At 34.7% G+C, this 18,584-nt stretch overlaps 1 protein-coding gene and 1 pseudogene across 4 annotated transcripts; one reads left to right on the top strand and one right to left on the bottom strand.

Moving 5' to 3' along the window:
• Positions 1–5,759: 5,759 nt before the first annotated feature.
• Positions 5,760–6,446, bottom strand: LOC147393443 (secreted RxLR effector protein 161 pseudogene; annotated as a pseudogene).
• Positions 6,447–11,317: 4,871 nt separating this feature from the next.
• Positions 11,318–17,306, top strand: LOC147393444 (uncharacterized). 4 transcript variants are annotated; one of them, XM_086454922.1, is made up of 8 exons: positions 11,329–13,184; positions 13,285–13,440; positions 14,817–14,904; positions 15,097–15,171; positions 15,257–15,365; positions 16,118–16,177; positions 16,352–16,470; positions 16,710–17,306. In XM_086454922.1, exons 5-8 carry the CDS (start codon positions 15,270–15,272, stop codon positions 16,786–16,788), a joined length of 354 nt encoding a protein of 117 aa, XP_086311048.1. In that variant the 5' UTR covers positions 11,329–13,184; positions 13,285–13,440; positions 14,817–14,904; positions 15,097–15,171; positions 15,257–15,269; the 3' UTR covers positions 16,789–17,306. The 4 variants fall into 4 exon arrangements, 2 of the variants coding, with proteins under 2 accessions (XP_086311048.1, XP_086311050.1); XM_086454924.1 differs by lacking the exon at positions 11,329–13,184 and having other exon boundaries at positions 13,194–13,440; XR_015181908.1 differs by lacking the exons at positions 14,817–14,904; positions 15,097–15,171; positions 15,257–15,365 and having other exon boundaries at positions 11,318–13,184; positions 16,074–16,177.
• The last annotated feature ends 1,278 nt before the right edge of the window (positions 17,307–18,584 follow it).

Genomic DNA, 18,584 nt, shown 5'->3' on the forward strand with positions numbered 1-18,584 from the left:
GATAATTTGACTCTCATGCACCTATATATATATATATATGGTCCCGTTCCCCACCCTACGCTTTACCCTACACTTTAACAAACGTGTTTTGTCCTACATGGGTTAGAAGTTTTGGAATGGACTGATTTTTGGTGAGAATGATCACTATGGTGAGGAGATCATCGTCACCAAAAATCAGCTCATTCCAAAACTTCTAACCTCATCAAAAATGGTTTACAAAAAATGGACGGTCCACGATTTTTCAACTTGTAAACATGAGGCTAAAATTTTTGAAATGGACTGATTTTTGGTGAGGATGATCTTCTAATCATGGAGATCATCCTCACCAAAAATCAGCTCATTCCAAAACTTCTAACCCATGTAGGACAAAACACGTTTGTTAAAGTGTAGGGTAAAACTTAGGGTGTTGAACATTTCCCATATATATATGGGCCCCGTTCAGCAACAAACATTTTGACAAACATTTTGGCAAAACATCTTTCAAAACATGGGTTAGAGGTTTTAGAATGGGCTGATTTTTTGTGAGGATGATTTCTACGGTGAGGAGATCATTCTCACCAAAAATCAGCCCATTCCAAAACTTCTAGCCCCAATTTACAAATTGAAAAATCGTGGATCGTTCATTTTTTGTAAATCATTTTTTATGGGGTTAGAAGTTTTGGAATGGGCTGATTTTTGGTGATGATGATCTCCTCACCGTAGAGATCATCCTCACCAAAAATCAGCCCATTCCAAAACCTCTAACCCATGTTTTGAAAAATGTTTTGCCAAAATGTTTGTTGCTGAACATTTCCCATATATATATATATATATATATATATATATATATATATAGGGTCCCGTTCAGCAACAAACATTTTGACAAACATTTTGGCAAAACATTTTTTAAAACATGGGTTAGAGGTTTTGGAATGGGCTGATTTTTGGTGAGGATGATCTCTACGGTGAGGAGATCATCCTCACCAAAAATCAGCCCATTCCAAAACTTCTAGCCCCAGTTTACAAGTTGAAAAATCGTGGACCGTCCATTTCTTGTAAATCATTTTTGATGGGGTAAGAAGTTTTAGAATAGGCTGATTTTTGGTGATGATGATCTCGTCACCGTAGAGATCATCCTCACCAAAAATCAGCCCATTCCAAAACCTCTAACACATGTTTTGAAAAATGTTTTGCCAAAATGTTTGTCAAAATGTTTGTTGCTGAACATTTCCCATATATATATATATATATTATATATATATATATATATATATATAATTCTAGCTAGATTTAAAATGCCACCAAATTGTTTTAGGTTCTTTTAACTCAGCTAAGCCTGCACTATTTAGTTAAATTTAAATCAATCTTTAATAAATTTTTAATTTAATAATTAATAACTAATATTCTTCACCTTCTAAATATAGTTCATAACCTCTCATTACGTGAAAATCGTCAATATTGGCAAAAAAATTTGTTGGGCGTGGCCCGACAAATTTTTGAAGTCAAATTCCGCGGCCATGGGCCCACGAATTTTGGATTTTAACTCCTATAAACACAAAGTTCGCATTTTTCACCTCTCTCTCTTTCGATTGTGAGACGCTCTTCTTCTAATTCGATCTCTCTGTCTCTCTTCTTCTTGATCTCTCTCTCTCTATCTTCCTCAATATGATCTCTCGCTCTCTATCTCCCTCGATCTGATCTCTCGCTCTTTATTTGATCGCTCGATATCTCTCTCCGTCTCGAAGTGATCTTGATCTATAAACATTTAAAATGATAGAGTGAAGTAGAAGCCATTAACCTAAGCATCGAAGTCACTTTCGAAATTTCTCAGGTTGGTGGATCCATAATGTTGTTCAGGTTGTTGAAGATAAGATCTAGGGTTTCTGATTCTACAAGTTCTTCGATCTCAGAGCTAAGTCGAAGCTAGATTTATTAAACTAGTTGATGTAAGAGAAAACTGAATCTGAAATATTGATTCTCAAAATAAATGCGGAATTAAAATCAAGAGAATCAAATTTGAAATTGCCCAAAATTCGTATAAATGCCTCCAGCCATTGATTTCACCTTCTTACGCTGCAGATCTGTCAATCTCGATTTTGTACTTCCAAACTCGGAATCACTCTTGATTGATGGTGTAAAAATGAAGGAGAGATTAAAAGAGAGTGAGGAGTTTGGGTGTAAAACCCCGAATTTTCAATTCGTATCTCGAGGAAAATAAATAGTGTAATTTAAGAAAATCCTAAAAGTGGGACTTAGGGTAAAACTGTAGGACCTTATTTTGATCATTTTTAATGGAATCTGACCTCACCATTGGATTCAAAATGATCGAAAAACATATTTTAGCCTGTAAGCATGCTCAAATGCGAGTCCAGATATAAAAGTTACAAAATCCTCGATTATCGGGTCGGACAAGACTAAAATAGTAACATTTTGCTAGAGTAAGAATTATTAAGATTCAATTATACCATTGAGTTCATAACAAAAAATGATTGAATATAGACTATTTATTTATCATTTTTGGAGATCAGAAAGTCGAATTATCGTCAAAAATGAAAACGACATCAACTTTAGGGGTCACTTCTGGTCAAAAATGTAAATTTTTGTTAGAGACAAAATTTATAGAAATTGACTACATCATTAGATCCGGAATGAAAAATTAGGCGAAATAGAGTATTCATTCGTCAATTTTGGAGTCCGAACGGTCAAGTTATCGTCGATCAAAATAATAGGCGAAATACCGATTTCGTCCCAACTTTTATATAAAAAAAAAAAATTAATTTTTTTATTATTATATATAACTCGTCTTCTCCAACCTTCCAACAGCCAACGAAAAAAAATTCATTTTTTTTTTCTTCGAATTTCAATCGTAGATCTACGACAAACGGTCCACTTTCGAGGATCGCCGCAGAAGAGAAAAAGATCCGCAGCTTCGACATCTCCAAAACCCATCCAACCTCTTTCCATTGCACTTTTTTTTTTCATCCAATATCGTCAAAAATCAGTCGTATTTGTATACGGAAATTTGAAACTTTGACCTCGGATTTCGTCCGTTTCGGGGTCAAACCGTCTTTCGACACAGAAGGGAGAAACGTCCGTAGCCTTATTCTCTACATAACCCACCCAAATTCCTTTCGTTTTCTTACCTTTTTCACCCCGTATAATAAAAAATCAACCGTATTTTTATACGAATATTTCGTAACTTCGACCTCGGTTTTCATCCATTTCGGGGTCAAACCGTCCTCCGCCGCTGAAGGGAGAAAGGACGACCACAACGAGATCTTCGAAACCACCAGGTCAGTTTTGAAAATCAGCCGCTTCAAAGTTCGATCTGTCTCGATTTTCGTGCCGATCACCTCGATTTCTGCGCACACGCCTCGATCCTTTCGCCTAGAGATGGTAAGGAACTCTCAATTTCTATTAGTAATCGTAGATTGTGAAAATTGCATTTAGGATTTTATCGAAAATTTTTTGGATGTATTTTCAAAATATAAAATTCGTTTGTTATTTCAAAAATTCACGCCAGAAATTTCATGTTTAATATGTTTAATTGTATTTTTAACAAATTATACATGGGTAGGGTATTTTAACGGGTTATTTTCATAAATTGTGTCTTGTGCACTGCTCGGACCCCGTTTTGATATGAAATTTGTATTCTTTTTCAATATTATTGATAGAAATAAATTTTATAGTTGAAAAATGTGATTTAATATTCAATGAACTAATATTGAGTTGATGAATATCAGAAAATGGATATTTTATTGAAGAGATTGAAAATTATAAAAATCGAAAAAAGGTATGAAACGGTAAAATGTCAGAGTCACACCCGAGGGGTGATGTCTGCATTTTACATTGTTCTGTTGTGTGTAGGTTGGTGAAAGGATATCCAGGGATAATGTTACTGGTTGCATGTTTATTTACTTTCTGTTAGCGCGAGGCGCTGTTTACGTTTCTGTTATGTTATTTATTTTAGGCCGGGTGGCCACACTTGCATGGTAGGAAACTAGATATCCATTCTCAACCTTGTATTGTTAATTTATCTTTTGTTTTCAAATGAAAATAATATTTATGTAGCTATTTTGTGAGCTGTTAAAGAGTTTGTGAATGCCTGAAGGGATAGTGCGTCATATCATCCGGAGTGGTGTACTATCCTGGGATGTACGGTAGGGACCACCAAGCTCATATGTGGTATGGGACGCGTATGAGAATGGAGTTATAACTGGAATCCGAGATATTCCTCTCTATCTTTACTAGTAAATTTGTAATATAAAGGTGGTCGTATACGAATGGTTTGTATATTTGGGAATCACATGCACGCCTGATAGGCATAGACGAATATGATTAGTCAGTGATCACTAACAATCTATAGTAGTCGAACGTTCTGACACATCGAAAAGATACCCATTGCTTACGGTCACGTCAAACGGCCAGCCTGAGCCGGATAAATGGTCAACCAACCGTGGTAAGTGCAGCGACCGACCACAAAATCAGGAACTAAAAACCAGAGAAGAATTGTATCTGTTGCTTATTTTGATATATAAAATGAAATCCATGTTATGTTTCCATTTGATCAATTAGATTTGTATAAAAAAAGAATGCTATAGGGAGTACTGTTGATTGATGTAATGTGAGTTTTAAAATGTTTAATTGCTCATCCCTGACTATATGTACCAGTTAATCGTAGTTTCTTTTGTAAAATTTTACAGACTTTAAATTTAGTATGCTTATTCGTTCATGTTAGAAGAGGTTATTGGTAGAAATTGTGTTCTTCCTTACTGGGCAACCATTGTTACTCACCCTTTCCTTATCTATTTTTAGTTTCAGATCTAAAGCTTGGCGAGGCAGGTATAGAGCATGAGTGAGAATCATCTGGTGGATCAGATAGACAGCTAGAGTTCGTCACTTGGTGAGTACTAGGGCTATACCCCCTAGTGGTATTAGTTTCCCCCAGGTAGTCTTATGGATTCTGTCTTGAGTGTTAGGATTTCTGTTAGAGAGGAATTTTGTATAATCTTGTATTCTGGTTATTCTTCCGCATTCTGATCTTTCGTACGTTATTAGACGTATATAAGCTTCCGTTAGTATTATATTTTGTATATATATGCAGGATTGTATGTCGTTTATCAGGTGCAGGTTGAACGCCTTGGAATGTTAACATAAATAAAGGAGACCATGCCGAAATTTCAAGGTGCCACCTAGTACCTCGAGATCTGACATGGGGATTTGTGTTAGCGTTTGGCGGGGCGCCACATTGGGGACCAAAGCCTATCTTAAATAACCGATCTTGAACGAAGCTTCCATCAAGCACTCGTTCACGATTTAATTAGTTGCCACACTTCAACCATTAGTGGGTCACGTCTCTAAGTCTTAAGAGACGTGATAAATAAAACGTGGATTACCTCAAGAGCTCCAAAAAAAGGGGTTTTATGCGTGCGAGAATGAAGGGATAGTAGAGAATAGGGGTTAATCGGGACTAACATTTTCCCACTTGGTCCACAATACAAATGTCTTATCTTAAACCCATCGATGATCTGTATTAAGTAATAAATACATGAATCATAGCGATAAGTCCTCTAATGACGAGTATTACCTTCCATGTATTACAATGTATTTTATTTCTTAATATTATACTTAATGTGGTAACATTTCTTAATGAATAAACCTTATGTTTATTTTGGTCCAACACAAATGAAGTTTCTCAAAATAAATTAAGGTGCACATAAATATGAGAAACATTACAATTAGAAAAGTTTCATTAAATAACATTATACATACAATGAAAACTACATAATGGAATCAAGTCCCATATTCAATACATGATCTTTGAATTTCAACGGTGGCATGCCTTTAGTCAAAGGATCAGCGATCATCAATTCAGTGCTAACGTGCTCAATGACCACTTTCTTTTCTTTAACACGTTCCCTTATAGCTAAATACTTAATGTCGATGTGTTTACTTCGACTTTCACTTTTGTTGTTTTTAGCCATGAAAACAACAGCTGAATTGTCGCAATACATTCTCAATGGCTTAGAGATAGAATCCATAATTCTAAGCCCAGATATGAAACTCTTAGGCCATACACCATGCGAAGTAGCCTCAAAACAAGAAACGAACTCGACTTCCATAGTGGAAGTGGCAGTCAAGGTCTGCTTGGCACTTCTCCATGATACAGCTCCACCGGCCATCATAAAAATGTAACCTGATGTTGATTCGCATGAATCAACACAGCCAGCAAAGTTCGAATCTGAGTAACCAATAACTTCCAGATTGTCTGTCCGTCTATACATAAGCATGTAATTCTTAGTTCCTTGAAGGTACCTCATCACTTTCTTTGCAGCTTTCCAGTGGTCTAAACCTGGATTACTCTGATATCGTCCCAACATTCCCACAACAAATGCAATGTCAGGTCTTGTGTAGACCTGAGCATACATTAGGCTTCCGACAGTAGAAGCATATGTAATGTTTTTCATTTGTTCCCTTTCAAGGTCGTTTTTCGGGCCTTGGTTCTAATTGAACCTATCACCCTTCACCATGGGAGCAACACTTGGTGAACAATCCTTCATCCGAAATCTCTCTAAAACCTTATTGATATAGGCTTCCTGCGACAGACCCAAGATACCTCGAAATCTGTCTCTATGGATCTTAATGCCAATGACATAAGACGCCTCACCAATATCCTTCATATCAAAGTTTTTATAGAGGAATTGTTTCACGTCATGCAGCAAACCCTTATCATTGGTTGCTAGCAAAATATCATCCACATATAAAACAAGAAAACAAATTTTACTCCCACTGACCTTCTGGGATATACATTGATCCATAATATTTTCAACGAAACTAATTGAAGAAATTACATTATGGAATTTCAAATACCATTGGCGGAATGCTTGTTTTAAACCGTATATAGATTTCTTGAGCTTGCAAACCAATTGTTCACCATCACTAGAGGGGAATCCTTCAGGTTGTTTCATGTAAACCTCCTCCTCTAGATCTCTATTAAGAAATGTTGTTTTCACATCCATTTGTTACAATTCCAAGTTAAAATGGGCTACTAATGCCAAGATAGTATGCAAGGAATCTTTCTTAGATACAGGAGAAAAGATCTCCGTGTAATCGATTCCTTCCTTTTGAGTGAATCCCTTAGCAACGAGTCTTGCCTTGTATCTCTCAATGTTGCCTAATGAGTCTTTCTTTGTTTTAAAGACCCATTTACAACCAATGATTTTTGCATTATTAGGCAACTCAAAAATGTTCCAGACTCCGTTACTCTTCATAGAATTCATCTCTTCCTCCATGGCATTATACCATAATTCTGATTCTTTGTAACTCATGGCTTGCGAAAAAGATTCAGGATCATTTTCAACTCCAATGTTGTAGTCAGATTTTTGCAGATATACAACATAATCACCAGAAATTGCTGACTTCTTAGTTCTAGCAGATCTCCTTAATGTTGCACCATCATCTTCCTCGGAAGTATGAGGTTCAACTCGTTGTTTAGAAGTCTCGGGCAAATCTTGAACAACCTGATCTACGTTGTCAACAGCTTGTGGAACTTCAATGATTGGTTATTCAACACCAGTTTGTACTTGAGGGGCGCTGTAAACAATAACCAATCTATCACCTGAAGTGGAAGGTTGAGACTCTGAATGATCATTCTCAGAACCTATAGTCCTGATTTGATCGCTCCCACTGATCAAGTCATTTTCAAGAAACTTTGCATTTCTTGATTCCACAATCCCAGTGCTGTAAGATGGACAAAAATATCTGTAACCTTTAGATCTTTCGACATATCCAATGAAGTATCCACTAATGGTCCTTGGGTCCAGCTTATTTTCTTGTGGATTATAAATCCTTACTTTAGACGGACATCCCCAAACGCGTATATGTCGCAAACTCGGTTTCCAACCTTTTCATAATTCAATGGCGTTTTAGAAACAGCCTTGGTTGGAACTCGGTTTAATATATACACTGCCGTCTTAAGTGTTTCAGTCCACAAGGAATTAAAAAGATTGGAGTTGCTCAGCATACTCCGCACCATGTCCAATAATGTTCTGTTTCTTCTTTCTGCTACACCATTCTGATCCGGAGAACCAGACATGGTGTATTGGGCAATAATCCCATGCTCTTGAAGAAACTTTGCAAATGGCCCAGGTGCTTGTCCATTTTCTGTGTATCTACCATAATATTCTCCACCTCTATCTGATCTCACGATCTTAATTTTCTTATCGCATTATTTCTCTACTTCAGCCTTAAAGATTTTAAAGGCATCTAATGCTTCGTTCTTATTATCAAGCATGTAGAGATACATATATCGTGAATAATCATCTATGAAAGAGATGAAGTATTTCTGACAATGTGAGTCCATGTTTGGATTACATATATCAGTGTGTATGATTTCTAATATGATCGAACTCCTTTTAGCATCTTTCTTTGACTTGTTGGTCTACTTTCCCTTTATACAATTCACACAAGTCTCAAAATCAGTAAAATCTAGAGTACTAAGTACTCCATCACTTTCTAATCTTTTAATTCTTTCTATGGAGATATGACCTAATCTCCGATGCCATAATGTAGAGGAATCCTCATTAATAACACATCTTTTAGTGTCAGCTTGAACATGCATAGCATTATAAGTGATATTATTTTGTAAATTAATGCAGTAAAGACCATCAGACAAAATATCATTTCCAACACAATCAGATTTATAAAATAAATTAAATGATGTTTCTGAAAAGTGAAAGGAATATCCAAAAGGTACAAGTCTTGAAACTGAAATCAAGTTTCTAGAAAAACTTAGAACATAAAAGGTCTTTTCTAATTCTAAAACAAAATCACTACTTAAATTTAAACATCATGTCCTTACAACCTCCACATGTGAGCCCATCTTGTTTCCGGATAAGATGCTTTGCTCACTTCCAATGGCTTCCTTAGGTTTTGCAAACCCTGCAAGGAATTCGAAATGTGGATTGTTGAACCAGAATCAATCCACCATATGTTAATATTTACATTAACCATATTAGATTCATAACAAACAAATGAGATTGAATTACCTTTGTCCTCAAGTCATTTATTAAATTTGGCGCATTCCTTTTTCACGTGTCCCGTCTTTTTACAGAAGAAACACTTGGAATTTTTCTTGATATCAGTTTGGGGAGGTATTTTACCTTTCCCTTTCTGATTAGTTTGAAATTTGTCCTTTCCTCGCGTAGCTAACATTGCACTCTCACCCAGTTCCATCATTAGCCTTCCTTCATCTTGAACACACATGGTCATGAGTTCATTAATTGACCATTGGTCTTTATGTGTGTTGGAAGAGATTTTGAAGGGCCCGTATTGATGCGGAAGGGTATTCAAAATGTAGTGCACCAGAAATGACTCCAATATTTCAACATCGAGATTCTTTAATTGAGCCGCAATATCCCTCACATGCATGATGTGCTCACGCACACCTTTGACATTGGTGAGCCTTAGGGATGAGAACTTCATGATTAGGGTACTTGTGAGTGCCTTCTCAGAAGTGACGAATTGATCATCAATGGTTTTCAGTAAGTCCCGGACATTATCATGCTGATCTACAGAACCACGAATACCAACAGAAATTCTTGTCTTAATGAACATTACGCTGAGACGATTAGATCGCTCTCATTTTTTATAAAGCGTAATGTCCGCTATAGAGCTGGTATCGGAAATTACAGGTGGTTCGTCTTTCCTAATAGCATAATTAATGTCCATCTATCCTAAGTGAAGGATAATTCTCTCTTTCCATACTTTATAGTTATCACCCTTTAATTCGGGAATATCACATCGGATATCAGAAAAATTCGCAGTTTGTGAAGCTGCATAAATTAAAAAATTACATGTTTATGTTAAAATTGAGACCTAAATAATTTCATGTTTTACCAATGTAAATCATGTTAAAAAATTGAGTCTAATGATTAAAAATTACCTATGGGCTAAATTTTTAATTCAAAAGATTCAATTATTCTTTATGATAGAATATATCAAATTATTCACTTAATTCGTAATTATACAAGGTATATAATTATTATAAATTTGATATATATTCTATCTTAGATTAAACTTTATGATAAAACTACCAAATTATTAATTCATAATTCCTGTGGGTAAGTTATGAATAATTTGATATTTTATCCTAATTAATTATATACATATAATAAAATTTCCTGTGGGATAAAATTTATTATATTAAGTATAATTAATTACAATTTGATGTCTAAATAAACTTTATGTGATCCTAATTAATTATAATTTTATTTAATTAAAGATGCTGTGGCTATTCTCTAATTAACTAAAATTATATGGATCACTTAGACATTATTCATTTACGCTTAAAAAATATTTTGCATATAAATTAACTGAACTTAATGTGTCATTATTATGCATAATCAATCTTATAATTTCAAGCATAAATATTCATCAAAATTTTGCATAATTAATTTAAGCAGAATAATTAATTCATGCAAACATATATAAATCTGAATAAATTGCATACAATTAAACAAATTGAATATCATATGCAAAATAAATAAATAAATAAATAAAAAATAGGCATGTTGCTAAATAAATGTCTAAACAATTTTAGAATTTATTTTATTTATAGAAAATTATTTTTTTCAACTTTCAATCTATCCGATTTCTATCTGATTTCGATCCGATATCTATCCGATTTCGATCTGATATCTATTCGATATCGATCCGATTATCCGATTTCTATCCGATATCTATCCGATTTCGATCGGATACAACTCATCGGATAAAACTCCAAAAGATTGTATAAAAATACATAAAAATTAAAAATCTAATTTCTCAATGATTTTTCGACGTTCTGATTTCGATCCGTTGCAACCCAACAGTCAAAATCGATCTCCAAATCAACATTTTATCATAAAAAAATTGTTTAAAGATACATAAAATTATAAATCTAATTTCTCACTGATTTCTAGCTCTTGTAGGTATCAAAATCCAATTTTAAAATAAAATTTCAACAAAAACAGAAAGATATAAATATTTTTGGATACATAAGAATAAAAATTAAATAATCAAGGAAGAGATTTTGAAGCTTTGATACCAAGTGAGAGAAAACTGAATCTGAAATATTGATTCTCAAAATAAATGCGGAATTAAAATCAAGAGAATCAAATCTGAAATTGCCCAAAATTCGTATAAATACCTGCAGCCAATGATTTCACCTTCTTACGCTGGATCTGTCGATCTCGATTTGGTACTTCCAAACTCGGAATCACTCTTGATTGATGGTGTAAAAATGAAGGAGAGATTAAGAGAGAGTGAGGAGTTTGGGGACCAAAACCTATCTTAAATAACCGATCTTGAACGAATCTTCCATCAAGCACTCGTTCACGATTTGATTAGTTGCCACACTTCAACCATTAGTAGGTCACGTCTATAAGCCTTAAAAGACGTGATGAAGAAAACATGGACCACCTCAAGAGCTCCAAAAAAAGGGGTTTTATGCATGCAAGAATGAAGGGGTAGTAGAGAATAGGGGTTAATCGGGGCTAACAGTTGAAGGATCTAAAAGCCCCCATAAGCTTTGCTCTATGTCGCGAAGGTCGTCACTGGTGGAGCCCCTAACAAACTTTCCAAGATATATAAATCTCACACACACACACACACACACACACACAATCACTTTAGATTTCATTAATTGAATCATTGGATCTGTTGTTTAATTGCTACTGAGTACATCGATTTGATCTTTTTTTTATTTATTTATTGTTTTTGAATTCTTATGGATGTAGTGAGGTGGTGAGGTTGTTGATTCTCAATTTACATGGTTGGGACAGGTTTTCTTGAATTTTACAAATCAATTACATTCATAGGAAGAAATCCAACCTTGTAAACTTAGCATCTGTATGGATTTATTGGATGTTTCTACTCTAAATAAGTAGACTTTCTTGGATTACTTCTATATTTGTTTGTGGATTAGTAGGCCTAGTCAGTGTATGACTTAAAACAATCTCTTAGACCATGGTTTGTGAGATTTTACTATACTATGGTGAATAATGGCTACAAACAGAGTTTGATTGACCACACTCGTTTCATCAAGCACCATTGCAACAATAAAATTATAGTTATTGTTTATGTTGATGGCATTGTAGTAACTAGGACCAAACAAGATGAGATAAGAAAATTAGAAGGTCAATTGGCAAAGGAATTTGAAATTATGGGTCTTGGTTAGTTGAGCTACTTTTTTGGGGTTGAAGTTGCTAGGTCCGCTAATGATAATTTTATTTCCTAGTGAAATTTATTCTCACCCTTCTCCAAGAGATAAATATGATGGGATCAGACCCTATGATACTTTTGGTGGAGCCAATGGTCAACACCTCATTGATGAAGACAAATATCAGAGACTTGTTGGTCGCCTTATCTACCTCTCCCTAACTCAACCATACATTGCATATGCAGTCAGTGTGATAAGTCAGTTTATTATGTTCCAACTACAACACATTTGGATGTTGCATATAGAATTCTCAGTACCTAAAGTCCACCTTAGGAAAGGGGCTGTTGTACATTCATCATGGTAGCTTGTGAGTTTAAGCTTATATTGTTGCAAATTGGGCAGGATTAGTGTCATATAGGTGTCCCACTTCAAGGTATTGTACATTTGTGGGTGGGAACCATATCACATAGCGAAGTGAAAAATAGATTGGCTGCAAGATTTAATGTAGAAGTTGAGTTTAGGCCTTTGGCTCATGGAGTGCATGAACTACTTTGGCTTAAAATCCTTCTAGCAAAATCCTCTACATTGGTATAGTTATCTATTATTCATAATCCGGTACAACATGATAGTTATCTGCTATAGTTGTAAGAGTAAGCCTTGTTTTCTTTCCATTTTTATGGGCTTGGACAGTTAACTTTGTTTCTGATTTGTTTGATATTTTTATTTACTTTGTGATGAAGGTGGACAGTACAAACAAGCATGGAATACTTCTTGAAGTTGTACAAATTCTTACTAATCTAAACCTTATTATAATAGAAGCTTATATATCTTCTGATGGAGAATGGTTCATGGATGATAAGTTTTTTATTCCCATTTATTGCCTTGTTTCCCCATTAGAAGAAGCCTAGTTTTAAATTAATGTTGTAAGTTGTCACCAGTTTTTAATGTCGTCAATCAATATAATAACAAGCTTAGAGATCAAGGGATTTTCAATTATATTCGTAAGGTGGGTCATTTTCCGAATTTCTCACTCTTTTCGCACAACTTTTGAACAAACCCATAAAAATTTTGGTGGCTCATGAAAGCCCAATTTCTGTCTATGATAGCAAACTTGAATGCGCACCTCAAGGCTAGGCACAACAGCAACACCTTAGTGTAGGTATGGCAGGGCATGTTTTTCAAGGTGGAGGGAGGCACACGTCTGAGCTGCACCTCAAGCAAGGCACATGAGGCATACTCTTCACTTACATATCAAATAAAATGTGAGTTTTCTTTGTAAATCTCTTTTAAATGTAAGTTTTCTGCCTCAAGCAAGGTGGGTGGTTATTTTTTCTTTTGTAGTTAAATACAACTTAAGAGGTTGTATTGCTTGTTTTTCTAGAGACAGACTCTTAACAAATTCATTATACTTAATATAATAAAGCTAAAACAAAAAAACTAACAACAACAACAACTTTAAGTTGTGGCTTCGAGTATAGCTTACCCATAAAAAATGACAACCACCACTATGATTTGCCTACCATAAGTTAGCTTCTTCATACACTTCTTCTTCTTCAATAATATGAAGCTGATTGAAATTATCTAGAAAGCTAGTTCAGATGGGTGCTTCTCGGTTCGCACTCTCTACTTGCTCTATGAAGGTAACCTTGAGGTGTGTTTTCCTCTTCCATTATATGGTCTTCTAAGGCCCCATCCGAAGTTTCTTTCTTCTTATGGTTGGCAGCTTTGAACAAACTCCCTATAATTGATCTCCTTAGGCGTAAAGGTCTTTTCTTAACTGATTATTGTTGTCTATGTCGAGTCGATGGTGAATTGGTAGATCATGTCTTCATTCATTGTAAGGTCATTTCTTAGGTTTGGGCACACTTTCTTTCCTTGTTTAATGTGTCTTGGTGTACTCCATCTTCGATTATCCCTCTTTTAGTCGGGTGGGATCATTCACCCTTTAGTGGAATGTCGAGGATTCTTTGGAAATTTATTCCCTTTGCTATTTGTTGGGGTTTGTGGTAGGAGAGGAATGCGCGTACTTTCGAAGGGGTGGAGACTAAATGCATGAAATCATTTTTAGTACTCTTCTATTACCATTCTTTTGATGCAAGCAATTCTACGATGTAGTCATGTAGAGAGGAACATACATATTATAATTTATACATTTGGTTTAGAAAGGTTTCAGTGTAGAAAATTTTAAATTCTTGTCCCAAACATGAAAACTTTCTTAGGAGCCCCATATTTCTGCCACGGCAACACTGTCCGCTCTTTATACTTAAAGTCAATGTCATCTTTGATTTATCATACTCCTTATCATTGTTCATTGTCAGCTTCTATGGACATACTGTTCGAAGCCAATAAATAACTATTATATTAATGTTTGTCTTAACATCTAGCTAACTTGGACAAATAATATATCCTTACATAATTATATGTATTGGTGGTTTAGTATTACACTAGAAAATGTTAGGAAAGTAATTGTTTTCTTCATGTATTCGCATTTGGGAAACTACTGCCTTCTTTATATGCTTGCACTGAAATACTTCATATGCAAATGGATCCTATATATATATATATATATATGGAATGATCTTGTATTCCTGATTTTTCTAGAATTATAATAATCATGTCATTTGTCTTATCTATGCAGGCAATCATGGATCAGCTGAAGCTAATGGGCCCTCTTATACTCATTGGAATTGTGAAGTCCCTTAATGGTTCTTCAGATACAGGATTAGGTCCTTATTATTTTATGCAATTTGTCTGTTCTTTTCACTCATTTTCTTTCTTCACTTAGAAATTTTATTTCTTATTTTCATCCACAATTTTAGAAATTTTTACCTTTTTTGACTACTAAGATTTCAGTCTATTTTACGTAAGGGCATTGAAAAGAATTATCTAACTAAATCTATGTAAAAACAACCACGCAGATGCTATTGCCAAGGATGTCAAAATCTTCGCCTTTCAAGCAATTGGATTGCTTGCACAACGAATGCCTCAACTTTGTAAGTATTCTTTTGGGTATATTCTGCTTCTCCATCATCTTAATATCTATGTTTTGACCCAAGTAATGCTTCTCCTCTTTGTCAGAGATAAGATTGACATGGCTGTTCGACTTTTTGATGCTTTGAAATTTGAGGATCTGTTTCTTCATCTCACCATTCAACAAGCAACCAATTCCCTTGCTACAACTTACAAGGTATATTAGCTCCTCTAAAAATCATCAATATCTCAACTCTTTCTTCATATTCGCGTAAGTCTTGGAATTTCTGGTTTTGTGTGGTATCATCAAGCATAGCTTTAGTAATTTAATAGTGGTTGCATACTACTTTAGTTCATTGTTCTGATATAGTGTCAAAGAAGACAGAGAGGAACAAGCAGAAATCTTGGTGTTTTCAATGAACATGTAAAAATGAGAATTGAGTGCAAATTTGTCTCTAACCTATTACTTAGTACATGTGCAGAAAAAAATACATATTAACTTATAAACTGAACGGACCAGAGTCTCGATCATTTTAGATGGGTTAGGCTATGAAATTATTTGTAGGCCTGAGTTTGTTGCCTTGAGGGCTAGGTCCGATCCGGGTCATGCCTGACTGGATATACTATGAATGAGATTTGGGTCAAGCCCAGGCAATCCAAACTAGTTAAATATATGATACTTGTTGCATTTTATAACATTTGAACCATTTTCTTATTACAACATGTCATCTTTTTCATTCTTCATTCTTGGGTGTTTGCAATATTGAATGTACTTGAACTATTTCCACTAGAGAGGGTTCAAGTTCCCTTGGTCATAATTGTCGAAGCCTTACCTCAAAGCTTTGGGGCCGGCTTCAAGCCCCATGATTATCTTGTTTCTTTTGGTATCCTATTGATTTTTGTTGTTGCTTGATACTTTATGTAGTCATTTTCTGTCAGTCTACCTGAACACTTCTTATCTAATATTAGGGAGCTCCCACGGCCATCTTAAAGGATCTAGAGATGCTCTTGTTGAACAACTCTGAAGTGGTAAAACCTTGTTGCAATTTAGTGATACTGTTATTTCTATCTTTTTGGTTACTTTCCCCCCTTGATTTATGTGATTTAAGAATAAGAATTTTGGAACAATTGTCCCTATTTAATATGGCTATGTTGAAGACTACCAGCTCCTTAATGAGTACACATCGTCTTGATGATTTCAAGGAGCAAAGTGAAGTGCGCTTCTGTGCTGTTAGGTGGGCAATATCTATATTTGATTTGCAGCATTGTTCTAGCCGGTTCATTTGTATGCTTGGGGCTACGGATTCTAAGTTGGACATAAGGTTATTCTACTTCCTTTCTAGTATTGTTTAACATTTTCTAGTCTATGGTTATTTTTCATTTTATTCTTTGACATGCTCGACCCCAACCTTAAATTACCTTGATTTTTATTTTATCCTTCATGACATTTCATTTTTCTGTTTGTATGCTATGCTTTATTAATACCTTTTGCCAAGTGTGCTTTATATTATGTTAAAATTGCAGTTTTGTTGGCTTTATTTTTTATTTTTTACCTATACAGGTCCATACTGGAGCAACACTTTGAATCTCAGTTAGTAATATCATTTTGTCAATTGCCTAATCATGCAAAAGTTCTGTAAGTGGATTTGCACAATGTAATGAAGTGCTAAAAAATAAGTTGGTTGCAACATCGTAAGATGCAGAACCGAAGAGATTTACAAAGATAATAATGAGTGACAGATCTGTCCATGTGGTGGAACCGTCAGATGCAGAACCGAAGTGGGGTGGCCCACCTCAAGATAATAATGGAAACATCACATCTTCCAATCCAACTTCAAGTAACCAGCAGCAGCCATTAAAACACTTTTCCAGGTAAAATGGTGTAGTGACCATGTCGTGACGGTTGAAGGAAAAGTGCACACCACCGACGATCCATTGCAGTTAGCTTGGTTCAAGGTGTGTACATTCTAGAGTGGGATCTCCAGTTGAATCAGCAAGGACCTCAAGCTTTTGCACCACTCTGCTAGGAGTCCTCAAAGCTATCCAAAATAGATGGAAGTGTTGTTTGTGAATTAGTTGGTATTGCAATGATATGTTTTATGTTTGATTTTTAATTGGATTTAATGTGAATTAAATTTCTTGGATGATCAAGATTTGATTTCTATGAATGGTCTTTGTTTTATGATTTTTTTTCTTGATTTTTTTATTATTATTTCAATTGTTGTGATTGGTTAATTAGATGATGTTATTGTTTGTTAAACCTCCATATTTGAAGGTCATAGACTATACATTTTTTTTTTTTAAGCTCATCCTTCAATAATTTGACAGTTAAGGGCCGTCAAAAAAAAAAATTCTACAAGAAAATATTTGATGGGCATATTTGACAAGTTGGTCCATCAAATTTCTCAAAATTTGACGGACAAAGACCGTCAAATATGGGTTTTTTTCACATAGTGCTACCACAACCTTTTATGTAGTATGTAGTATGTACGTCACAACTTGCCATTATGATATGAGAGACACCGAATACGATTTAGTGGATTTTATGTACCATAATATATTGCATCATATAATCTAAGAGAAATCATCAAAAGTAAGTAATTAAGATCCTAGAGTCCACATAATAATCTGTTCATTAAGTCCGTAATCATTGATAATTAACTGAACCCACTCGATTTGTTTGAATGTTGACTTGACTTAGTACTAAAACTCATTTACCAACTACTCAATTTGATTAAAAATTTTGGTAGGTCGGGTTGGTAATTATATCCGCCAGAGTAAGGTATTGTCTTTTGGAGCTTTCCCAACCCATATTTGGATTTTGTACTCGAAAACACCCTTAATACCCTTAGATTCCAATTTTCGAAGTGTATTACCTTTTTTATTTATTTATTGTGTAATGATTTTCTAAGACAATTGTGACAGACTAACTCAAAAACTCACTGACGTGGCATGTGCAAGAATGGCAGATTTTTTTTCCTTGGGATACACAATTACATATCGCCATAAACATGTGGAATTGTGTATTCCGAGGAAAAAAATATATGATTCTTGCGCATGCCATGTGAGTGACTTTTTGAGTTATTACGTTAGGTAGAATTAGAAATTCGGTGCACTTATTTATTAATTTATTTGACTTGCTTGAATTCTAATTGACAAGAAATTTTTCGAGGTTTTAAAAACTATGGATCACCTTGAAACTTGTCGAGTCAATGTGACTAACTCAATGCCCGTTAGAAAATATCAATTAATTGAATCAAGAGAGATTTATTTTTATTACAAAATTCTCTTGGAGTTCTGACAAGGGAACCTTACTTTATGAAGTTTGTTATCCACCAAACCTCACTTTGTTAAGTTTGTTACTGATCATAAAATTTAAATTTATACCGTTAATTTGCTACTTAACATATGTTGGAGTGGATTTTTACGGAATCAA

Source organism: Akebia trifoliata, chromosome 10 (genome assembly GCF_017979445.1).
Source record: "Akebia trifoliata isolate Shusen 1 chromosome 10, ASM1797944v1, whole genome shotgun sequence".
NCBI lineage: Eukaryota > Viridiplantae > Streptophyta > Magnoliopsida > Ranunculales > Lardizabalaceae > Akebia > Akebia trifoliata.

Bases quoted from the DNA above. Each gene is read 5' to 3' on its own strand.
- LOC147393444 (XM_086454922.1), top strand. From the start codon at position 15,270: ATGGCTGTTCGACTTTTTGATGCTTTGAAATTTGAGGATCTGTTTCTT. The intron at 16,178-16,351 runs GTAAAACCTTGT...GATGATTTCAAG, and splicing joins TGTTGAACAACTCTGAAGTG to GAGCAAAGTGAAGTGCGCTT. The intron at 16,471-16,709 runs GTTATTCTACTT...TTACCTATACAG, and splicing joins GATTCTAAGTTGGACATAAG to GTCCATACTGGAGCAACACT.